At 56.7% G+C, this 25,179-nt stretch overlaps 1 protein-coding gene across 1 annotated transcript in view; it reads right to left on the reverse strand.

The window, feature by feature from the left end:
• Positions 1–304: 304 nt before the first annotated feature.
• KCNK9 (potassium two pore domain channel subfamily K member 9) overlaps positions 305–25,179 on the reverse strand; it is an 85,352-nt gene continuing 60,477 nt past the window's right edge. Inside the window, exon 2 of the mRNA XM_059395211.1 lies at positions 305–13,089. Within this exon, the coding sequence (XP_059251194.1) occupies positions 12,248–13,089 (842 nt within the window). The 3' untranslated portion in view covers positions 305–12,247. The remainder of the gene's footprint in view (positions 13,090–25,179) is intronic.

A 25,179-nucleotide genomic window follows, 5' to 3' on the forward strand; every position in this document is an offset into this window, starting at 1 on the left:
CCACGCTCACCCAGCAGGTGAAAAGAGCAAAGGGGTTGTCTTGTGTTTTGAACTCAGGTTCCTCCACCAAAAAAGATCAACAGAAGCAGGCAAATCAGGTCTCTGTTCCATTGAGGTCTTTGTCAGGGCTTTTAGGGAAAAGGCTTCGGAGTGGGGAGGACCACGTGCAAACGGGCTGCCCCATTCAAGCCCTGTCCACCTCGGTCCAGAAAGCCATCAGAAGGGGGCTGATGGGGGGGCGGGGGGAGCTGTGTCAGGGTGCTCTGGACCTTTCTTAGTGAAGGAAGACCAAGACACATTTGCAAACGTGCCATAGAGATTTTAATGAAAAAATTAGAAAAGTGCATTATTTTACAACACTACAGTAAATGATTCTTTTTTTTTTCTGTAAAGACATTGTAAAATATATACAGGGTTGCCTTAGTGCATTCGTTACAAAAGAAAGATGCAATCCCTTGCATAAATTACATATTTTACACGGGCTGGATGTCTACTTGGACTTGTAAACATTGGTGATACAGTTTTGTTTGTTTGTCATTCTTCAGTAAGCTGTGATAATAAATACCTCTGATTTCATCTGATGGTTGTCTCATTCTGTTAAACTTCAGAACGGCATGCTAAGGCCATTTGTGAAGGTGCCCTCCCCACAGGCGGAGAGGGCCGGAGAAGATCAACAAAAGGGAAACACAAGAAAAGGAAACAGTAGGCTGCTTTGAATTTGGTACACTGTGGTCCGGTTGGAATCACTGGTTTTTGCCGAATCTGGTATGGCTTCCCAGCACAGGTCCGATGCCTGGACCGCAGGGAGACTTGAGGTCCAATCCCAAACACCCCCCAGGGTAGGAAGGGAGGTTCCAGCTGAGGGGCTTGGAGCCAACCATCCCATCTGCCCGCAATGTGGCCAAGCTTCTGGTGGAAACATCCGATTTCCAACACCCTCCCCTGGGGGCGCTCTGGAGGGCCTCCAACCACATCCGCGCCATCGGAACCAGACCCACGTCCTCTTACCACACAGACATGAAAATGTCCAGCAGTGCCCCCCCCCGATAACCCAGATACCCAGTCAGCGCACACACACACACACGCACCCCAAATGAACACACGAGGATCCACATCTCCGTGCCCCCCCCATGGAGTGCCCCCCAGGGGGATACACCCATCGTTTCAATGCACGTGAGTGTGGAACGAATTCAAGCTTAACTATTCCGTGTGCGGGGTCACAAATGATGCTTTTTTTCTTGTTAAAGTTTTGAGGTACAAGGGTGCACAGTTGGCTGACATTAAAAATTGTACATCCTAGAGGGAGCATCTGCAATCTCCTGGCCTACTGGGAACAGACTAGAAATTCTTCCTCCTCGTTAGCCAGATCAGTGGTTTAAAACCTACTCCTCCCCCTTGAAGTCTCTGGCTGTCTGTTTAGTTGCAAACCAGGCTCCCCGCTCTCCCCACCCCCACCCCCCCATCCACATTCACGGGCACAGGAGACGGCCTCGACCCTTCTGGTTGGGGAAAGCCAGTTTTCCTCCTCCAAGTTTCCTCAGTTTCCCCTAAGCCAGTGCATTATCTGCATTTCACGGGGATTTCTGATAAAGCAGAGAGTGGACCGAGATGACCTCTGGAGGTCGTTCCAGCCCCCAGTGTCCGTCACAGTGCTGTGTGTAGGCTGCATAAGCAAATGCATAATGAGCCTTTGTCGAGAGTGTTATTCTCCAAGGAGCCACGGAATTCTAGAGAAATCTTGGTAACTGGGGTTCTGCTTCCCTGGGTTCCCAACATCACATTTCCCCTTTCATTGGATTTTGATTTTTTCTACCCTAGGCCTAAAATTCCGCTCAAGAATCAAGTGATCGCTGAGGTATGTTCGGATCCCCACACCTGCTCCCCTGGCTCGGCTTCTGGACCTCGGGCACTTGGAGGCACGTGGTAGGTTGGAGGTTAGCCTTCTGAGGCTGGAGACCGTGACGGTTCAGCACAGGCCTCCTGGCCGGGGCTGGCTCCCAGCAGATGCCCCACGTGCTCTGCAAAGAGTAGCAGATCGCACCCCATGGGGGGGCCCCAAGGAGCCCCTGGGCCCAACGCGGCTGCAGCTCACGCCTAGGAACTGTTCCATCCTCTCGGGTTAAGGAACGGCAAGCCTTTCCACAAGGTTTGTTAGGGGTGGGTGGGGGAGGGGCGGTGGGCTTTGGGTTCCCGGAAGATCTCCCACCCAGACCATCACCAAGCACCTGGTCCACTGGGAGCCGAGAGGGGTCCACCAGGGAGAACCCGTCAACAGGGGGGCTGGAGTGAGCGGGTGGAGGCAGGATTCAGCAGGGTGAGGAGGTCCGAGGAGCTGCACCTGGAAAGTGTGCTGGTCCGCACGAGAGGGGAGATGGCCCAGGTCAGGGACCCCTCGTTGGGAGCACGTGGCCCTGCCTTTCCTCCAGACTTGATGCCACTGAAATATCAGCCAAGAGCCCCCCCAGTCCCCCCCACACAAGGCCTTCATGTCCCCCTGCACCTCTCTGGGGGACGCCTGCTTCTCACCTGGCCATCTCGTCCTTCACAGAAGAGGGTAAGAGGTGACTCGCCCAAGGCCATGTGGCCTGATTCCAAAGGGGAAGGCAGGGCCCCAGGGCCACGTGCTAACCAAGACCCCTGAGGCCGCCCCCCACTCCCGGAGCTGAAGAGCTGGAAAAGGTGAAGCTGGGGCTCAGTTTCTCCGGCCGAGGCCCATGGCTCGATTTCACAAACCCAAGACCCGTTCTCTGGAGGCTCAAGGCTTCCGAGGACCTGATCTGGGACCTCTGGAGGGGCTGCCATTGGGGTCCAGAAGTGACAAGAAAACATGAAGAACGGAAGCCTCCCCAAGTAGAGTTCCCTCACCCATGGGCACGTCTTCCTCGCCCTCCTCCCGCCCCGATTCCTCTCGTGCTGGAACCCACAGTCAGCAGGCAGGGAGGTGACAGGAAGGCCATGTCCGTGTGTCCCATGAAGCTTCAGAAAGAACCTAGGCCGCATCTACAACACTGGGGTTTGCACCCGCAGGTCTTCTGGAACAATTCCCCCCTTCCAGACCCTTCCTTCCTTTGCTTTGGGGAAACAAAGGCCCAGAGAGAGAGGACATGTCCGCCGGGAGGACCTCCTGCAAACCACTCTCCGGTCTACCTCCCAGAGAGGGTGATCCCCCCAGGGGACACAGAGCAGACTACGGAAGGGGTTCAACTGGTGTGCCGCCCTCCGCCATGGCTGGGCTGTGTGCCAGAGACCCTGCGGCTGTTCTGGGAGTCACAGCGGGATTCACGCTGCATCCTGCCTGGGTCCACCAGCCGGCCCTCTGCAGCAGAGAACTCACGCTGCGGGCCTGGGCCCTTCCCTCTGGGGCCACTGCTGCTAAGAACAGACACCAGAGGCCAAGGTTCTGCATGACTGATAAGAACAATCAAAGACTTGGTCAGAGCCCAGCTCTCCGCTCAGGCTTTCGTCCCTAGTGACCGGCACAGAGCCGGGCCTCTAAAGGAACTGGGAGAGTCAGCAAATACTCTTCCCGAGGGCCGGGAACTTTCTCTGGTCCCGTGAAGCCTCCGCGTTCACCTGGAACGGACCCGCTTCTGCCTCGTCCTGGCGCAGTCCCCCCACGTCCCTTTCTTGGGGTGAGCAGGGGACCCAGCCCTCCCTGTGAGCCTGAGCACTGAGCCTGGAGAAGAAGAGCCAGAAGTGTGCACTCGGGGCCATTTCCCCTTCCAGCGATGTCCCCTAGGTCTGGTAGCTCCACCCCTGCCCAGCGGGAGACGCGAAGTCAGTGCCATGAGCCCTGGTGGCTCCATCCCGGCGGAGCAAATACAGTTGACCTGAGTCAGGTGGGGCCTGCCACAAGGCCTCGTACTGAGCCAGTGGCTTCTGTGGGTGGGGGACACAGCCTCCCGGGAAGCAAAGAGAACCGTGACGTAAGGGTGGGCTGAGCCTGCAGCACGCTGAGAGCAGAGGTAGATGGAGGGCGGGACCGGGGTTTCAGGACGGACAGGAAGGCCGATCCCGGGGGGCCTCCCCGTCTCCTCGTAAGTGCGGTGAGCGCTGCGGACACAAGAGCCCAGAGTCCGGGCTCGCTCTCATTAGAACACGCACCTTGTGCCACCAGGGAGCCTTGCACAGTCGAGGGAACAAAGCGGAGACGCACCTGCGAGGAGCTGTTGGTTAATTACAGACCCACATCCTGGTCAAGAACGACAGCCCTGACCGGGAGAGCGTCCCCTGCCACAGAGGGTGCTCGGTGAAAACGTCCGGACGCCGGCTGACCGCGGCCCCGCCCATCCTCCGCAGGCTGGAGCTGGTGGCAAACCGAATAAGGCAGACTTGGGGGAGGGGGGGATGATATTTAGGACCTTAGCAAACCCCTTAGTCTAGAAAAAGAAGAAACTCGGGCCCAGAGAAGTGACGTGACTTGCCCTGGGTCACACAGCAGATCCCAAAGGCAAGGTCTGAATCCTGGCTCAGCCCACGTTCTCTAGGCCAGACTTCCTTCCCCGCAGCCGGTGCCCCTCAGCCTCCATTCCCCGGGGGGCTCAAGTCCAAACCAAAGTCCACTCTGCATTGCCGGGGGAAGGGGGCTCCGTACCAGGACGCCACTTGCCTACACGTCCCGGCGCGTCCCCTAGACACACTGGTAGGGAGAAAGGTCCGAAGAAGAGACCTGAGCTGCCAGCGCTCACCACGACAGCAGACACCCCTGCCTTCTGAAACCCCTACTTGAAGGACCCTGCCCTCAGCACCACAGCCACAAGTGGACAAAGAGCCGTTTGGCGAGTCCCCCCAAAGGCTTAAGTGAAAGGCCAAGCAGACGGTCTCCAGAAATGTTCCCCAAGCAAACTACAGCAAGTGCCCACGAGACTCAGAAAAACAAAACACAGACGTCCACTCCGCCTAAACAGCAGGGCATCTGTCACAAGAGGATGCCCAAGCAGGGACATGAGCAGGGACAGGTCCCTCGTGGACGCCAGGTGTGAGAGGAAAGGGCCTTGACATAAAACTCTGTGGGCACCGGGGAGCCAGGGAAGGTTCCTGAGCATGAGGAAGGCTTGAACGACTTAGGATGTGACCAGCTCCAAAGGGCCTGGGCAGTGAGGCTGCCTCCTGCCTGTCCGCTGCGGCTCTGTGGCAGGGTTAATGGTCATCTGTGCTCCCAGCATGTCCACACTCGGAGCCTTGGCCCAGGCTCTGCCTCTGCCTACACCAGCCCCGACTTGCTTCTTCAAGCTTCCGCTCAGAGATTTCCAGAAGCTCCTTCCTCCGCAAAGCCCGACCTGAGCTCCCCGGCCGGGCTCCGTCACTGCCTTTCCATTTTCATTTCAGGTCCAACGCCAGGAGCGACCCGTAGGAGCCCAGGAGCTGGCGTGCGAGAGAACCCCCGCGTGGCGCCTGGCACGGACCAGGGGCCCAGTCAAGGTCACTCCTGCAGCTCCCACAGCTGCTCCGTGTCATTTATGTCTCATCTCCACTCCAAAGCTAGGGAAACTGAGGCTCAGACGGGCAAAGTACCACCGCCTGTGAGTGCCGGACCTGAACAGCTTCTGCCCCAAGGTCTGAGGCAGAAAGGGTCTGCCCTGGCCTCTGCCCCAGGGTCCCAGAGCCATGCCAGGCAGGTGCGCGGCCAAGGCCCGAGGTCCCTGTCACTCAGTGCGTGCGTCCCCCGCTGCTCACTCTCTACTAGCGGTTCTCCCGGGGCACTGACCCGGCTCCTGACATTGGCGTAACAGGGCCCCATCCCCGCTGTAAGGTGAGACGTCCCAAGCATGCTTCTAGAGACTGAAGGTGTACCGACCACCCGCTCCCGGGAAATGGCCAGCCGCAGGCAGCTGGCAGCCCCTGCCACTCAGGCCGGCAGGTGCCACTGAATGGCCAAGCACAGGTGACGGATCTTCAGCATGTGGCTGGGCATCGATTTCCAGGGATGGAGCCACTGTCCACACGGAAGGTAAGATCTGCCTTGATAACGGGGATGAACGGCCACTTAGGCAAGCGGCAGGAAATCTGATCGTCTTTACGACCCTCTGTGGGCGCTGCTCAGGCCTGAGAGCTCTCAAGGCCAAGGCCAACAGACTGGACTTCCCAGGATGTTCTTGCGTGGCAGACAGAACAAGGGCGCCCACGGGAGGGGATCCTTGAGTGCAACAGGGGCCTCTGAAGGATGCGTGGGAGGCGCCCCTCCTCGCCACGGGGTCGGAGCACAGCAGGGAGGCCTCCCAGGTAGCAGGAACAGCCCGGGCAAAGGCTCAGAGAACCTGCGTGACCGTATGTTCTTGATCAAATGAAAGGTTACTGAGCCACAGCAGTTGGACCGCTTTATGTTATCAACACTGAAAAATCCATGCTACAGAGTTTGCCAGTGCAAAGATCTCCAAGATAGAGGTCCCGATTACGTTCCTTAATGGCCGAGAGCTCCACAGCAGCCCGTCCGGCTTTGTGACATTTGTGCTAGGACAGGCTCGGTGACCATTACTGCCCATCTGAGTGGCTTCTGGGTGCCCAGGGATCCTTTCAAGGATCCCACTGAGTTACACCTGCCAGCCGGCTTTGTAGCCAATGGAAGCCCATCTCTGGGCTGTCCATTTCTAGCTGGACCTCCCCCACAGGCGTTTAGGGTAAAGATCGCTGGCATTCGCACTGCAGAGAGACCCATGTCAGGGGTCACAAGGAGCAGAGTGGTGTTCGGCTTGGGAATGAGACCCCGCATCCAGGGACTCGTGGACACCTCTCTAGAAGCTTCCACTGGTTTCTCCAACAAGGGAGAACAACATTCAATGTGACTTGTTTATCTCCAATGAGAGAGGTAATCACAGAGGTCTCGAGAGAGCCGAGCATATCAAAGGCATTCATCATGGCGACACGACACAGCAATGTCACCGTCTTCCCGAAATTTCCTAAATAAGGAAAGCAGGAGACAGCAGCAGATCATGGGGCATCCCCCACGACAACAGGCCCAGGTTCCTCAGAAGGGAAACATCACGGAAGACAAAAATGAGGAGGAGGAAAAACGCCCTGGATTGGGATAATCTGGGGCAACCGGACAGGCGATGTGGGATGTGACCTTCTCTCTCGGACTCACCAGAAAGCTCTGGGGGACGTTTTGGGGACAGTTGGGAAAATGTGAATGTGGGCTGTATTTTAGATAATAATATTGCACGAAGACTAAATATCCTAGGATACTAGGGGCACTGTCTCCAGGAGAACACTCTTGTTCCCACATCTTTTTTTTTTTTGGAGGGGGGGTGAGCCACCTAAACATGGCAGACCTCACTTCCTTCTCCACATATGTCGGGGTTGGGGTAGAAGAGGGTCGAGCGACTGTCCTAAGACGCTGCAGGCTGGCGGGTCTGGGCGATGTGCATACCGCGGCCGCACACACTCTTCTTTCAACTCTTCTTTGATCTGGAATTTTCCAAACAAAGTCGGTGGGAGAATCACATGGAAATAGATTTTCCCCCAAAACAGCACCATCTACCAAGGTGTGGTCAAGAAAGAGCCACATCAAACAGACTTACGCCCAGGGTTTGGGGGGCCTGGAATTCATGGGGCCTGGCTCGTGTGAGGGCATTCTGTTCTCAGAGAGGGGACAAGCGGTGGCACCGTCTCCCCAGCACCCTGTCGAACAACACGGTCTCTCGTATTCTTTTTGGTGTCCCAACCTTCCAATATGCCCACTGACCAGAACCTCCAGGCCAAATGTCTTCATGGGTCAGACTCATTCTGTGGGAGGTGGTCTGGGTTCAGGACCCACCGGCCCCATCCCATTGTGTTGCCAGACAGCAACAGAGGCCCGGGGAGGTGACATGGCTTCTGCGGGCCCAGTGAAGCAGGAAGCGTGGGCTCTGCCCCAGCACCCCCCTTCCTCATCCAGGATGTATCCAGGGTCCCAGACAAGCCATGACACTGGAAGAAACCGACGTTGGAGCCCCAGTAGCAGGTCCGCACAGGACAGGCCCCCAGTCTGACCCCCTCCCCCTTCAGGAGCGAACCCACACGCACAAGAGCGCTTGAGGGAATGTCATCTTATCACACAACCAGAAGGGACACATTCCGGCACAGGCCTCAGGCCTTAAACCTCCATGGAAGCTAATTAGGCCCGATTGTTTTTAGAAACCACAGAAAGAGACAGGGCCACAGACCTCAGTGGCAGGTGGCTCTCTCCTCTGATTGTCTTTTCTCTCCGACCTCCCTCTCCGGCTCCACGCAGAGACCACGCACGCCTCTACCCCGTGCCCTCCAGCTTCCAGCTGCTGCGATCCCTGCCGGGAATCAGAAATCCATGAGGCTTTCAGATCGAGGTGGGGCAGAGAAAAGTGACCTCCTAGATTTCTCTGCAGGCCTCTGAGTTACTGTCCAGACGTTCCCCCACTTAAGGCCCCGTGTGCAGGGAAGAAGCGGTACGCCAAATCCTGCAGTCACTCTCTCCTTCTTAGAGACAGGGCTGGAGCCCCTGCAAAGGCGGGCCTCTCGGGCAGCAGGGTGGGCCCTCTCTGGATTTCTGGACCGCAAATGACCTGCTGAGATCGTGCCCGAGGACGGGTCAGTGACGTACAGCAGAGGCGTGAGGGTGCTCAGGGAGCCCCGGCAGCCCGTCGTGCTTAAGGGTCTGCTGCCTGGGTTTCAAGACCAGAGCGTTGTGGCTGGAAGAAGAGACCTGATCCCAGGTCTGATGCTAAGCAGACATCTCAAAACCTGGACCATGGGTTCACCTGGGTAAGTAAGAGTCTAACCGTCTCGCCGTACGACAGCCTCTTCCAGCCGGCGTGGGTGTGGTCAAGAGCAGAGCAGGGAGGTCTCCAGAGGAGCCCAGGCCTGCGCCGCGCACGACCCGCCTTCCTCCTGTCTTTGGTGGAGTGCACGGACCGAGACCGCTCCGCTGGAAAGGCATTCAAGCAAGTCCGAAGCTCTTTAATAAAGGACCCAAGAAACACATTTCCTAGACCCAACCTCTAGAACTGGGTGGCCAGCCAGCGCTCTGCGATTCTGGGGGAACATGGCCCTGCCTCCGCTCATCCTGGAGGAAGCGGAAACCTGTCTCCAAACAGCCTCATGTGTCTTCTCCCCCTGGCTGAGCGGGCACTGCCGCCTGGAAGGATGGGCCGAGAAGCCAGACTTAGGAAAGTCACCTGTGGCGGGAAGGAGGAACAGACTCGGCCCGAGGCGCAGAGGGACCTTTGAGGTATAAGCAACAGCAGTGACCCAGCAGCCGCGAAGACAGCAAGAGGAGAGATGCCCAGGGAGACCAAGGGGCTGGCCAGCTGATCTGAGCTGCTGGTTCCCCGTTCCGGGTCCTCAGTTTCCTCCTCTGAAGATGAGGGAGCTCGGTGAGGTGCCCCAGACCAAGCAACCTGTTGGCTTTTGAAGATCATCCTGCTGACTGGGCCGTCTCAGACTGCCAAGCTCTCCGGATGGAGATGCTCCAGTCCCATTTTTTCCAGGAGGGAAGGTCCCTGGATGCCCCTGACTCAGTCCCCCACAAAAGCATCTCACTGGTGTACATGGAGGGCCCCTCAGCCAGAGCCCACCCCAGGCCATCTGAGAAAAAGATGCACATTGAAAAGGAAGCAAACCAAGCTGCCCCACTGTGCCCTGAGTACTCCAAGCATGAACAAGGATATTTAACTTCAGAGAAGGGTGGAGGCCAGACCGAGTCCACCTTGCTTCCAATGCTTAAGTTGATGGTCATCACTGAACAGAAAAATCTTCATCCTGCATCCCTTAAAGCTACACAGATCAGTCTGGTCTGTGAAAATACAGAATATGGAATGTTTTCTCCATTTCCCTAGGAAAGGAGGATCTCCCTGCCACCGGAAGCATTTAAACAGGACAAGACCACTTTAAACAGATCTTTTTGTCAAGGAATCGGCTCTGAATGAAGGGCTGACCCCAGAGGCCTGGGGCTTCTGCCCGTGGACAGAGAGAAGCAGGTGCCTGCATCAGGGGGCAGCTTAGACCAGGACTGGCTCTGAGCAAATCTCTCAGCCTCTTGTACCTCACTTGCCCTTACAAATCAAAGGTGATCATACACCCCATTTGAGGACAAACCTTGCAAAGGTTTTCCCGAGCAACCCCACATGGCTTCCCAGCACTCTCCTCCAAAGCATGAGACATTCTGCAAAGATCCACTGCTTTCGTACTTACGACAACCCCGCAAAAAAAAAAAAAAAAAAAAAAAAGGAAAGAAAGAAAGAAAAGAAAAATTTCTTCCAAGGGGGAAAAAATGTCCTTCTCTGGACATATTTTAGAGCCTTAAAATGAAAAATATATATACTTAAAAATGAGTGACTCGAGACAACCTTGAAGGTTGAGAATGGCGGTTCGCAGACTCCCCCCGCCCCCCACTTCCACAGGCCGGGGGCCCACACACCTTACAGGGCCCTCCACTTTGGAGGAGTCTGGACGGCTGCGTTTCAGTCCAATGGCCCGAACGCTCATGGCCGGTGGCACTGGTGCCTTTTTCTTTCAGAAATCTTGACAGTCCCTTTCTAGGGAGCAGACCCTCCATTCTGGGAGATTCCCATGGGGGCTCCCACTGCTCCTTCTGGGCCAAAGCCAAAGCCTGTTTCTATCCAAGAGCCATGGATGTTCAGTTTATGAAAAAGGCATGAGAAGATGGGTGGCTTCTAGAAATGGCAGTGGGGGGGGGGTGTCAAGGGAAGTGAAAGTCACCTCTGTGAATTTAGTTGCAGATCTTTCCTGATTCCTGTCATCGATGAGGCCCCCGGGGTACCCTACGCTATGGCCTAGCCCTCCCCTAGGAGATTAACAGGCCTTCCCTTGGGGGACGATGGGGAGGAATTCATCCACTTCTCAGGAAAACTGTCCCCTGAGACTGGCAAGTTCCCAGCAAGCCAAGACACCGCGCCTTTGCCTCTAAACACTTCCTGAGACCAGCACAGACTTGTCGCCCTTATTCACAAATCAAATGCGATTAGAGACTGTCTTTCTCGAAATACAGATATATATATTTTTTTAAACAAGGAATGCCCTGTCAGGTTTTTTTTTTTAATTAAGAAAATAAGCCACATCCACCTGATACCCATTGTCATCCAAGCATCCCCAAGCATCCCAAACCAGAATTCTCACTTACACAGGTAGATGTCCAACCCCCCACCATGGCCGCCGCCTTCGTATAAACGAGAGGGAAGTAACAGAACATTCTGTGGCTCCAGCAATTTTCCAGTTTCCCCTGACACTCCCAGTTGCATGGTAAATCGTTGGGGCTGCAGGTGACAGAAATGCCTTGAATAAATTAATATTATTACTGGCTTTGGACTGCTCATTGCTAGTTTTGTTGTCTTGCGCGGATAATGCACACCAGTTGAACAAAGTGCATGCTTCTAAAAAATTTTTGAACTGGCAAGCGAAGAGGAGCCCCGTCTTCTTTCCCGCCCGTCCCCTTAAAAAGAAGTTTAATATAATTTAGAACGTAGCATTTAAAAAATATGGTCATGACACGTCTGGGAGAAAGACCGCTCGTGGAACATGCTTGATTTGGCAGAATGATAAATCAAAAACCCCATGGGTTTGGTTTCCCCGTTTTGTTTGGAAGCCGCTGAAAGCAGGTTAGTAACAGAACTGAGCCACGGAGAAAGAAATCTGTGCATACCTAAACTTTCCGTTTTGTCACACAGAGCGCGCACACACACGCACACACAGAAAGAAGCACACGGCGTGTGCACGCCCTCACTCACTCGTAGTCCGCGCGCACACACACACACACACCCACAACCACCCACCGCTGGGGGACAGGACGCAGAGGACTTAGGTCGGACGGCACGTGGGTGGGCACTCGCGGGCTGGCAGCCTGGTGTGCAGCTTTGGGCTGGGTATCCTCTCGGCTCTGCCTGGTGGTGTTGGTGTCCCCCCTGTCCTGGGAAAGCCACCCCAGAGATGGGGCAGGCTGCGGAGAAGTGTAAGGCATACTTCGCTGGGAAGGAAGGAAGGAATCCATGCTTCATGCTCAGACGCGAGTTCCAGAGGAGGACGGGTCTTTCTCTTCCCTTGGGCCAGCTCTGTCTCTCGCGGGGAGGTGGGCGAGCGGGTGGGGGGCAGCGGGGGCGGGGGGTCCTGGGGGAGCGGGGCGGAACCACGGAGAAGGGCGGGAGAGAAAGTAACACAGAGAATGAGGACCACGGTAAAGGATACTGATAATAAACACGAAGGAACGGACGAGGTGGGCCGGTGGAGCTCGAGGTCAAGTCGGACGAGCGACCGCTTCTGCCTGCGCCGCCCGCCCCGCACCCTACACGGACTTCCGCCGCCGCATCAGCCTGTGGTTGTCGGTAAAGCTATGTAACCCGGGGGAGATGGAGCTGATGGGGGAGGGGAAGAGGCTGTTTCTCAGTGTGCTTGGCGAGATCTCCTCGATCTTGTAGGAGATGGAGTGGAAGTAGTGGGGCGCGAGCTTGGCGCTGAAGGAGTTGTGCTGCGCGGCCGCGCGGCCGCCGTGGTCCTGCGGCCGGTAGCAGGTGCAGGAGCACACGGACGGCAGGTCCTGCGCGTCGGCCTTGCAGCGGGGCCGGCCGGGCCGCGCGTCCTCGGGGATGTGGATGACCATGCTGTTGCGCGTCCCGGCCAGCGACGCCCTCTCCTCGGCGTCCCGCCGCTCGTCCTCGCTGTTCATGGTCAAGAACCTGAGGACCACCAGGTTGAGGAAGGCCCCGATGACCGTCAGCCCCACCAGGATGTACATAAAGCTAAAGGCCACGTAGAGCGGCTTCTTCTGCAGGGCGCCCTTGGTCTGCAGGGCCACATAGTCCCCGAACCCGATGGTAGTCAGCGTGATGAAGCAGTAGTAGTAGGCGTGGAAGAAGCTCCACTCCTCGCACTGGGAGAAGGCGGCCGCCCCGATGCACAGCGTCCCCATGCAGGAGAAGAAGCCCACGGTCACCATGTTCTCCATGGACACCTCCGTGCTGCGCATGCCGCAGCACCGCTTGATGCGCTTCAGCAGGTAGCGCACAAAGGTGTTCATCCGCTCGCCCAGGCTCTGGAACATGACCAGCGTCAGTGGGATGCCCAGCACGGCGTAGAACATGCAGAAGGCCTTGCCCGCGTCGGTGCCGGGGGCTGCGTGCCCGTAACCTGAGGGGAGGGGGAGAGAAACGGAGAAGGAGTGAGGAGCGCTCCGGGAGGCGCGCGCTGCCATGGACTTGGCATCTCCGCAGGGACAGCGCTTGGGCATGCCGGTGAGCTGGGAGGGAGGGAGGCTGGGGTGGGAAAGGGGCCGGGCGTTTCCATGGGGATGGTGTCGGGGACTGCCCGTATCCTGGGAAGAGAAGAACAAGGCAGTTTAGGGGTGGGAGGGGTGCTCTGGGGCATTTCATTTGGGGGCAGTTCAGATCAGAGGAGCGACACGTTCTTCTCAGAGCAAAACTGAGGTTTTAAAAGGAAAAGCAGCATACTCACTAATAAGCTGCAAAAGTAGTGAGTCCAAGGGAGAAAATTAAGTATGTCCACCGCGGATGGACATTACTGTTGCATACTAGGCTCTGTGTGGGGTCCTGGTCCTACAGGGCCTTATTCTGACCTCCTAACAACCCTACAAAGGAGGCATAATAGGTCTGACACCAACAGCAAGAAAACTGAGTTAGTTACTTAATACTAGGATAACTTGAGTCCTTCAGAGCTGGGATTTGAACCCAGACTTTTCAAGCACCAAGAATGAGGCTTAGAATCAAGAGGAGTAACCACAGAGTATGTAATATAAACACCATGAGGGCAAAGACTTGTATCTGTTTTGTTCATTGCTGGATCCCCCACACCTGGAGTAACATGTAGCTTGTAGATTATTTCTTTAATAAATGAAGGAATACAGTTGCACCACTGTGCTTCTTAGGAAAGAGAGAGCAAGTAATCCTCTAAGAACCACACAGGTGTAAGTGCTTTTGAAATTCTTCATGAAACTTCGAAGCACATCACTTCATCAATCCCCTATGTCAACTGTGCAAAGTTGAGTCCATATTCTTGCCCATTCAGAATGAGGATGGGGTGCTAGAAAGGTGCAGTTACCCCCCAGGAATCCTTCAGCTACTTAGTAATAATATCAGAGCGAGGACAAGGTCTGTACAACATGGCTGGAAGAACATGAGACTCAGAGTAGGCTCTAGTTCAACTTCTGGGACTAATACTGCCCAGAAAGAGAAAGTAAGAAAGGAAGGAAGGAAGGAACTGGACCTCAAATCATAGGCAGTATTGGGACCAAGAAGTTGGAGGATGAACATGGCCTTCCAACATCTCAAATCCTGCCCCATCAAGAAAGGCTTCCCTGGCGTTACCCTAGGCCATATGCTCACAGGCTCCTAGTCCTTTAACCAGCTGTATTATCTTGGACACCAGGCAACCTATTCCAACCCTAAGTTCTGTTACATGGGATAATACTTCCCAGGTGGGGTTGTGCAGATCTGCTGAGTCAGACGGCACCTAGTCCAGGGCCTGGTACTCAGTGGGCAAGGGGGTAGAGGTCTTGGGGTCTGGTTGGTCCGTACAGTCTCCCACAGGAAACTTCATCTGACTGCCCAAGGCCACACCTCTCTCCCAAGTCTTTATCACTTATGGTCTGTCTGTCCCTCCCCTGGCAGGAATCTGTGCCATGTCCTACCTGCCCCAGGGTCCATACTCTTACTAGAGAGAAGACATCATTTGTTTGCCTCCGAGATGCCTTCTCTTCATCTTCTCTGGTCCTCAATCCTCCTGAGCCATCACTGACCTCCAGCCCCTCAAAAACCCCATAATCCTCGCAAAAAAAGGAAAAATGAAGTTGTAGTCAGGCCAGGAAGGATAGAAGAGGGAAACAGAAAGGTAATGGGAGAGTGACTAATGCAGCAATAGAAGTCCAAGCTGAAGAACAGAGAGCAATACAAATCATCATAAATTCTGAGAGCCTCAGACACCTTCAGGAGAGCATCAAAAGGCATCCCAGAAGGAAAAGAGAAAAGACCAAAGAAATTTGAATAGCCAAAATTAACCAAATTTGGTGAAAGACACAGATTTACAGATTCAAGAAGCCCAGTGAACTCCAAGTAGGATAAACACAAAACCACACATCAGAGTCAAACTGTTGAAAACCAAGAGATCCTAAAGGCAGCCAGAGAGAAACAAGGTATCCCCTGGAGAACAATTCGAATACCTCTTCCTTCTAATCATAAACAATGGGGGCCAGGAAATGGTAGAATAACATCTTCAAGGAGCTTTTTAAAATAAATAAATGAATGAATGAATGAATGAATAAATAAATAAATAAATAAAAATTTAAAAAAAAAAAAGACCGTGTCCCCGGAATTGTCCATCCAAAGGAAATATCCTTTAAGAATGAAGTCAAAATACATTTTTACATTCAAGAAAACCCGTTACCGGTAGATCTGCACAGAATAATTACCAAAGAAGTTCTTCTTCCTAGAGGGAAATGATGCCAGATGGAGGCTTAGGTCTTCAGGAAAGAAAGAAGCACATCTTGGTAAACAAGAGGGTTTATATTTATACAAAATGCAGGGGTGGGGATCCCACTGTATCTCCAGAGAGCTCACCTGCATAGCTCACACAAAAGCCAGATGGAGGGTGGAAACCGGCAGGTGGTTGGAAACTGACGAAGGTGGTAATATTAGCTAGCGGCTCCAGGTGGTAATATTACCTGGCGGCTCCAGATGTGATACATTTTCTAGAGGAAACCAACATGGCGTTGACCAGGCCCAAACCTGCCCATGGGGTGCCCAGACCCCACCCATTCCTGCCAGCAGTGATGGTCAGAAGCAGTTTCCTTCCCATGGCTGGACAGTGGTATGTCTGTAAACCCCGCGTCCGGTCGCCTGCCATCTGTCTTTCTGCAGAATGAACGGACTCCATCATTCTGACGCCCCGTGGTATATCTCACTGCTCCATTACAGTGGGGTCATGCCTTAGTAGGTGTGTGCGTGACAGAGTGTGGGAGGTGAACACCCCAAAGTTCCAGGCCTTCCACATGAATATATCTATGGCCCCATGGTTTGGGCCCTGGAGCATTCTCGCCACAATGGCAGACCATTTGCTAAGTGTGCAATGCTTCCCGGAAAGAGATAGCCAGGCGGGATGTCTTCAAGTTCCCCATCCGGACGCACCCACCTCCTCCCTGCTCTCTGGTTTCCAGTTAGTTGGTCAGGAGGTCAGAGGAAGAGAGGAAGGTGAGGACCTTGGCGACAAGCCACCCCTGCCAGCAGGCTCACAGCTGCGGCCCACAGTTCAGTGACTGCTCCCGGACACACAGACAGCTCTGTGTCATCGCTCATCCAGAATGCCACACCCTCCTGGATTGCTTTCCCTCCGCCAGACCCACACTTTCCAGAAGAGTCTATAAATAGCCTGCTGAATTCTCAGATTGAGAGTGCTACTTCCTGCAAAGGCCCTAACGGATACACTCCATGTTACTGTACACTGGATCTGCTCACCGTCTCTGCTCAGATACAACGCAGCGGGCACTGCATGTGGACGGGTCTACATCTATCACATGTACACACAGAGTATGCCTAAATTGTGTGATACACAGACGTCGCGTCTATGGGTACTTTCCACAGAATATATACACATGCCTTTGGAACGTAACAGTATATGAGCAGGTAGAGGGACACCTGCACCGGGAACATACAGGCACACACACCATGTACATGACACCAGTACCTAAACCACATACACAATACAGCCACAGCGCACCGACCTTTGCGGACGGATGGTTTGCATGTAGTACATGTGTGTACGCACGCAGACAATACTCGAGGCACAGGGTGTGCACCCTGATGGTGAGCTGCAGGGAATGCTGGAACATACTTATCATCCACGAGTGTACATCCTGCCTACAAGGTACTGGGGTCAGAGGAGAGCTGCTAAAATGTACCCACCCCAGACTCGGGGAGGACTGCCTCTCCTTCCCCAGAGGACAGCGGTACAGATCTCCAGTGTTCTCACAGAACCTGTGTGACAACTCAGGTCCTGAAAAGATGAAGCTTTTCGTCTGCGACTGGCTGGGTGGACGCACTCTGGCCTCCCTGGGTTGGGAGCCGTATTCATCTGCTCCAACGTTTTCCATTCAGACGTGTCTAGACCACTGACTGTGTCCCAGGCCCTGTGCTTGTCACGGGGGATCCACAAGGACTCCTTTCCCCCCAAATCTTCTCAAGGGCCTCCAGCCAGCCAGCCCATGATGAGGGCCCTCCCAGTGCCCAGGACGAGGGGGCCTTAGACGGAGGTTGAGGGCAGGAGTGTCGAGGCCAGGGAGGACCCCCAGGCAGACCTGCCTGTTCTTGATCATCTGTATCCCTAAACCCCACTTAGGACCAGTCCTGGGAGCCCAGAAGCTATAGCTACCTCCCCATTCCGGTCTTCCCACTAAGTCTCCAGGCCCCCCCAGGCACCAGAACAAGTTCTTCCTCCACCTCCGAGCCCTACAGGGGCAACGTAACCTCAGGAATCCCACCTAGGACAAGACCGTTGGTCCTTCCACCACTGCAAATGAGTAACTCATCCTTTTGGCAAAGCAATGTCTAACCATGATTTCCACAGCGTTCAGAAGGTATGTACCGGGCACCGAAACCACATCATCCCCGACGGAGGCCTCTGGACCGCTGCCGTGGGACCTCGGCAGCGTCCCTCAACTCACAGGCTGGATGCGGGGGATGAGGTTGGGAAAGGGAGAGGAGAGCACCTTGTCGTCGCCCTGCAGGGGCTGGGGCCGTCCTTCCCCAGCCCTGGGCCTGCCAGTCCTGCAGGTGACCAGCACTGACCAGCACGAGCATCACCCCCAAGCCCCACCAGCTGGGCCACTGTGTGCAAAGCTCCCTGCAGCCAGGGGACGCAGCAGCTCGCAGCGTCCATCCACACCAAGCTGTGTCCCCTGCCCCGCTTCCTGCTGGTTTTTCTGCATGTGCAGGGTCACAGACAGACTTGCTCACGGGCCTCAGTGCTGGCCCTGATAGGCTGCTTGGGTGGCCACAAGGGGCCAGGTCCCCGGGGATGGGGACCGCTGACCAGGATGGTGACTGCACGGACAGTCTGAAAAGCAGCCCTCAGTGCTGCACCCCAACACCATGCTCCCCAACATCCAGGACACGGGAGCTCAGACAAAGCACCCCGGAGTCTGTCTGAGGGGCTGCCCCATCATGCCACCTTCCCCAGCTTGCTTCCCTCACCCCTGAGCGCCGGGTGTCACCCCAGCCTCCCAAGCCCGGGCAGGCTCTGGCCCCCATCCTTCCCCCCAGCAGTGTCTGCGCAGGGCCGTGGGGCTGGCCGCGAGGGACTGGAGTGGCACTGGGTCAAGTGAAGGCCCCGCCCTAGAGATGCTCACAGGTTCCTGGCCCCGCACCGGAGCTGATAAGGACGCAGGTCTGAATCAAATTCAAGGGCCCATGGTGCCCTGAGGCAGCAGAGTCCTTGTTGGAGGGACCCCAGCTCCTGAGACCCGGCTTCGCTCCCCTGAGTGGTACATCCAGAGCTTGGAGCCCAGGAAGTGTGCAAGGTGGGACCAGGGCTTGAATGCCACCTACAGCCCTCCCCAGGCCAGGCCCTGTGTGGGTTGCTGGAGAATCAGGAAGAGACCTGACCACCAGCTCCCAGGGAGGCAAAGCACAGTGTCCGAATCCTTTGCTTTGCCGGGTACATGCCAGAGGCCAGGGAAGAACAGAGGAGCACCCAGCTCGGCCTGGGACATCAGCTTGGGGTTACTGCCTCTAAGGAGCCTTTGGGGTTTTGATGGATGAACAGGAGTTTGCTCAGGCTGCCCACCCCGGCTAGAAATCGGACATTTGGACATTGCTCTGTGCGTCAGGCCCCGTCTTGCTCTTACCAATCAGCCCCTCTCCCTGGGCCTGGACCCTCTCTGTCAGAAGGGGGCAGGGCCCAGAACCAGTCCTGAGCCCCAGGATCCTGGCCCCCCCCACCAGGAGCGCTAAGAGCAGGGCAGGCAGAGCGGGAAGGTGGAGCTGGTGCGGGTGCTTATGGGGAAGAAGCTTTAGGAGAATTGAAAGAAGGCCCTGGGCCCTGTCCCCCAGGTTCCAGCACATGAACCCCCACTCCAGGACGGTGCCCATGAGCTAAGCCCAGGAGGGGCTGGGGCATTCTAAGAGCTGCAAGGTTATTCGTCATGAGGAGGCGTGAAGTCAGTGCTGGAGAAGGCCGGCCTCCCCATGCTCAGAGGGGCAAAGTGAGGCCCCGAGGCAGCCACGCCACCCCAACGCCACACAGCAGGCCAGCCACGGGCTTTCGAAACTTCACATCTGAAAAGGGCCAACGGACTATAAAACCAATAAACCCCGCTTTGAAAAGCTGTCTGTGGACTCCGCTCTGCCCCTGCCCCGTCCCAAGATGCCTCAGTTTCCCCATCTGTGAAACAGCAGAGAGATGAGGCTGGAATGAGCAGCGGGCTCTCGTCAGATCCCCAGGTCCCCGGCCTGCGAGCAGCTGTGTCCCCAAACTCCTGGGGGGACCCTCAACCCCTGGTGATGATACCTAGAGGTGGGCACTGAGCGGGGCCGGGGGCCAGGGTGGGGCCCGGGGCCCTCCAGGGCAGCCCCACCCCCAGACCGCACTGCTCTGACCCACAGACACGAAGCAACCCTGCATGAGGATCCCAGCTGAGGCCACCATGGGCCAGGCCGTTGGCAGGGGGCCCTCCCCTTCCTTCCTCCCACTGCATTTTGGCCAGATCGTGAGCTCTGAGGGCAGGACTGCCCACGCCCGACGCACCTCTGAGATCCCGGAGTACGGCACAGGGGAGGTGTGCGGAACCAAGATGGAAGCATCACCGGCCAATGGTTTCTGCCTTCCGGGCTCTGTCTGGGAAGTATGGCCAGTCCCGAGCCCACCACTGAGCCCAGGGTGCCTGGAATTGGGGGGGGGGGGCAGCTCTGTCCAAGATACTGTCTCATCCAGCTGGTTTCATGGCCCCATCAGTATACTTGGCCGGCCTCCCTGACCTGTCCTGGGAGAGGCTTGCTGAGAAGGCCCACGTCTCCTCACCGCAGCTGGGTGACAGATAAAACGAAGAGGCCCCAGCTTTCTAGAGGGGAGCGATACAGGGACGGAGCGTCAGAAAACTAAGCATTTCTATTGGGTCTGGGGCTCCCCGAAGAGCCAGCCATGGCTAGAAGGCAGCCCTCCCTTGCAAGAGACGCCTTGTGGTCTTGGCTGGCTCCTACTAGACTTTCCCAGAGTTGACAGCCACCAGGTAGGTATGAGAAGTTACCCAGCCCTTGCTCCTGTTCTGGGTAGTGTTTCATTAAAGATGCCGTGAGTGTCCAGCAGGCGCTCTGCACTGGGAAAAATAAGTAAGGCAGCTGGGCTCTGTGGGTCACGGACCAGCCTCGCTCCTGACACGCCAGTGCTCAAGAACTGTCTGTGGCTCCCTAGAGCTCCCTGGGAACCTGGGCCCATCAACAGCGAGCCTAAATGACCTCCCCAAGCTTAGCACGGCACAGCTGGCCAAGCTTCCCTGATATGGACCACCCCTCCCTGAAGCCCACCCTGATTCCCCGGCCAGAAGAGATCAACCTACCTCTGAATTCCCACTCCAGGACACCGCACTGAAGGGGACAAGACTGGCCCCCAGCATGAGGCTAGCTTAGGCTGGAGACCTGATTCTGCCCTTCAGGGGCCCTGGGTGGTCACCTCTCTCCTCAGGCACCCTCATTCTCTTTTGTCAAGTGCAGGGGTTGCTGGGCTGCTGCCTGAGTGACAGCAGCCATCCCAGCCGGGGCTGAGTGAGGGTGGTCGTGGCCGTCAGCTCTGGCCCAGAGTCCCCTGGGGCAGGGACGGATCGCCCTGCGGAGGGAGGGAGGTGGCTGTACCCAGGCACTGGGCAGTGGGAACTCGCTGCTGGCAGAGAATGAAATATTTATAAAGGACACACAAGGTTTTTGTGCTGATAGGAATTAAAATAGGCGCATTTTCCATTAAAGAGTGACTCAGGGTGGCTCTGAGCAGGGAGGGGAGCTGCCCTCAGCCCCGTGTGCTTCCTGGCTGGCTCCCCACCTCAGAATGCAACAAGCAACCCACTCATCCTCCCTCCCACGGCCCTGGTCTTGCGCCCAACGAGCGCCACATGATTATTAAGACCCAGGTGTCTGCAAACACCAAAAAGGAAAATGACTCATGGGGCCCATGGGGGACGGAGAGGTGGAGAGCGGGCAGGAAGAGTTCTCGGGAGTTCCTGGGTAGGGTCTGTAACTCCCAAGGTCTGTATCAGGCGCCATCTGCCACTTACTGACCATGACCTTGGGAAAGCCACCTCGACCCTCTAAGCCAGGGCTTTCTCTCTGGACTATGGAGTAAAGCAGTCCCTCCCTGATACTACAAAGCTTGTCCACGTTCATCAGAGAGGGATGCCCTTTGGTGCAGCTGCCCCAGGTGGGGTCACCCTTCTTGCAATGTAACAGAACTGAGTCCCACCACATGACCTTGGACTTATGTGCAGGTCTCCCTTTCAAACCAAGAGGGGCCGATGCTTCTTGTGGGCTCTGACTAGGTCGCCAGCCAAGCCCTGAACCTATAAGCCTTTTGCACTTTCCTGACAGAGTAGGAGGGTGCTAGAGTGTGATGTCCGGAGCCACTGAAGTCATTTCAGCACCCTGAGGACGAGCACAACCACAGAGGAGAATTCCCTAACCTGAGGGATGGGGTGTATCCTTCCGCCCGTGTCTGCGCCCGTGTCTGCGCCCAGCCCAGTCAGCCCTACTTACAGTCGGTCTGTTCCCCAATAAGTCTTCGGGCTTCAGCCAGTGTTTTGATCATGACTGGTGAACTCTCACCTGCTCTACACTTTAGCACGACTGCAAACAATGAAGAGGGGTTTTGTATGGACAACACAGCCCTCTGCCGCCCACACGCCCTGCACCTAAAGTGGCTTCTCTTACAAGCGCTTTGGGTCATCTGCAGGGAGATGGTGGGGAGGGGGTGAGCAAACCAGGGGGAGGGTGCATGGCCCAGGGGACAGCTCGGGCCTCTGAGAAGGAAGCTGCGCCCCAACCCGTCCACAGGGCAGAGGCCAGGGCGACTCAACTTCCTGACTTTTAAGGAGAAGCTGGAAATACCAATTTTTTTTTAATGTGGAATCTAATTGGTATCTAATTAGGCATTTTAAAACGTGGCATAGGCCAAACAAAATTAAACAAAATAAAACAGACCATCTGTCTGTCTAAAACCAAGGTCGTGATGCTCCAGAAATGGGGGGAAAGGAGACAAGAACCAGAGGACAGAAGGCAGGAAAGGGGAGGCGGGAGGGCCAGTGAAGGTCAGTGAGCCCCACCACACGTCACTGCCCCCCTCCCTCCGTGGCCGTGAGCCCGCTGGGGCAGTGACCACCAGTCGGTCCACTTCGCAGATGCACAGACCGAGGCAGCAAGAGGTGCCGTTGCCGTGGCGGCACCTCCCCACGTGGGCTGGGGCCAGCCCTGCCCCCACACAGACGGGAGAGCCACACCGAGGCCGACACAGACCTGCCGGGTGGCCGCAGCCCCTCCTATAATGCCCTGTGGGGAGCTCCACTCACGCACGCCGGGTCCCATTCCACAGATGAGAACACAGAGGCTCTTCACCCAGGGCCCTCGCTCTCCAGGTGCCAAGCCCTCAGCCCTTCTTGGAGCCATGAGGCAGCCCCTGAGACTTGCTTATTCACAGGTTTGGCACCCCGTGTTCTCTGGAGGAAAACCTGGCAGATGGGGGGTTTTCTTTAATGAAAGCACAGTTCCCTCATATGCTTTTAAAATTATTATTGATCTTCCAAATAGTTCCCTTTTGGTTTCCCTTCATTTTATGTCTTAAGGGGGGAAGGGAACCTAAAAATTTATTTTTGAAAAACAGACAAGCTTATAAGGCGTGGATTTCTGACAGGAGCTCCGGACCGGCCTTCCTCCTCCTCTGCGCTGTGCGAGGGCGGGCGGACGGGACGCGGGGTGCCCGGGGGGGACACAGCCCGAGCTGGCCACGGGGAGCCCGTCACTCAGCACCGCTCCCTGGCGCCCACTCCCGCAGCTCAGCGGACACCGCGTCCTCTCGCTGCTCTGTGGTCGCCCCAGGAGCGCCTCTCAGACTGCGGACGCCCAGAAACCCCAGCCCAGGCTCTTCCTTCATGACGTGAGGACCCAGTCCAATGAAGTGTTATCATCCCAATTTATGAATGAGGACGCAGCCTGGGCAGCCCCGTGTGTCTCCGTAGAACGTCCCTGCAAGGCGGGAATCGGGCAGCCGGGGCGCGGTGGGGACAGGTGTATGCAGGGGACGCTGCTCCGGACCGGAGGTGCCCACCTGGACGTCAGTAGGACACGAAGCTGGGCTTCGTGGTGGCTCGGCGGCCTTCTCTGCTCTCAGTGCAGAGAAATACATTCTTTAAAAATTATTTTTAGCAGTTCTGAGGTCTAGAGCCCACAGAGCTGAAAACAAGCATTCAAATACTTGAACCCCGCGTTCACAGCGGCGCTCCTCCCAGCGGCCCAGAGGGAGCGGCGACCCACATGTCCACCCAGGGATGGATGAATGGGTGTCCCTCCCTGCGACGGAGTATTGCTCGGCCCTGAGGAGGGAGGCTGTCCCGACCAGGGAAGGACGTGCGTGGGTCCGGAAATGCTGCGCTGAGGGGAAGGCGCCAGACACGAAGGACGCATCCAGCCGGACTCCATCCCCGGCAGGGCCCAGAACAGGCAAATCCAGAGGCAGGAGGCAGACGAGGGGGGCCCGAGGCGGGGGGGGGGGGGGGGGGGGGGTACGGGGTGGACGCCTGCGGGGTCCAGAGTCCTCTCTGGGGAAGAGGAAATCGTCTGGGAACCAGGCGGAGGAGGTGGTTGTACACGTCCGCGGATGTACGAAACGCCCTGGACTGAAGGTGCTAACGAGTGAGCTTTGTTGTATGAATTTTCCTTCAATGAAAAGAGTAAAGAAGCCACTGTTTTTAAAGCAAAGCTCTTCCTTCTTTCTACCGGGGCGTGAGGGAAGGGGGCGTGGCGGAGGTCTGGGGTCCGTGCGGTTCTGGGAGGCGGCGCTGAGCTGGCCACAGGCCGGCCACAGGGGCTCGGGGGGTGGCGGGTATGGAGGCCGCTCTGGGGAAGTCGAGGTTCTCGGCGGCATCGCCCTCCCCGTGGGCTGCTCGGGAGGGGCGGGGTGGGGCACGCAGACTGGACACTGGCCCTCCATCGGAGGACCGCTCCCCTGTCGGCACCCACGGTGTCTGGGCTCCCTTAACCAACCCCCGCTGGGTCCTGCGGACACGGGTGACAGACATCAGCCCTGAAGCAGCCACGGGGGACCTCGGCCAGCAGAAGGCCCCCGGCGCGCAGCTCGGGGAGCACGGGCTGCAGGGGCAGAGTCCGCGCACACTGGCACCCTCCGGCCCAGTGGTGAGGACCAGGCTGGGGGCAGCAGGTGGTGGCCCAGCCAGCACCCTCCAGACCACTTTGCCTCTGCCTCGGGACAGGGAAGCGTGTGAGGGGCTGAGACTGGCTGGACGCCTCCATCCGTCCCTCCGGCCATTCTCCCGTGTCCGCACAGTCAGCCTCCGGCGTCTGCTCCGTGGACAGCCCGCAGCGACCGAAGAGGCACGGGCGCCCTCTGGCGGGCGCTCTCGGGCCACAGGGACCCGGTCCTGCCGCCGCGGCCGGGGTCTCCCTGGGCCCGTCCAGAGCCAGAGCAGCAGACGGAAGAGCCATTAATGCTTTCCCGAAGGGACACCGGTCCTGGGCTGAGTCTCTCATCAGAAGTCCCCACCCGTCCATGGCAGAGGAGCCGCTGACCACAACCACCACGGCAGTGGACGGGCACTGGCTCGGCCAGGAACTGAGCTAAGTGCCTTAAAAACCCCCTCACTCTGGGGGAGGGGCTGCCCTCTGCCGGTGACCGCTGTTACCCCCCACCCTACCCGGCTCCGGTGTGCGGACGCCGCTGTTACTCCCCCGCTTAGGTGAGGAGAGGTCCCTATCTCCCCCGACCTGAGCTCCTGCCACAGGCCCCTGAAACCACAACGCAGCCCCAGTCCCACTGCAGGGATGATGGCACTGGCACCTTCCAGAACATGCTGGAAGCCCGCCTTTTCCTTCCTGCCTCTTGTGACCCTTCCCAGTGAAAGCTCCTCCCCACCCAGTACAAACCACCCCCTCAAAAACAGAAACTAGAAGAAAATGTGGTGAAACAAGCCCACATTTAAAAAATGAAGTTCACGGGGAAAAGTAC

Source organism: Mustela nigripes, chromosome 3 (assembly GCF_022355385.1).
Source record: "Mustela nigripes isolate SB6536 chromosome 3, MUSNIG.SB6536, whole genome shotgun sequence".
NCBI classification, from domain to species: domain Eukaryota; kingdom Metazoa; phylum Chordata; class Mammalia; order Carnivora; family Mustelidae; genus Mustela; species Mustela nigripes.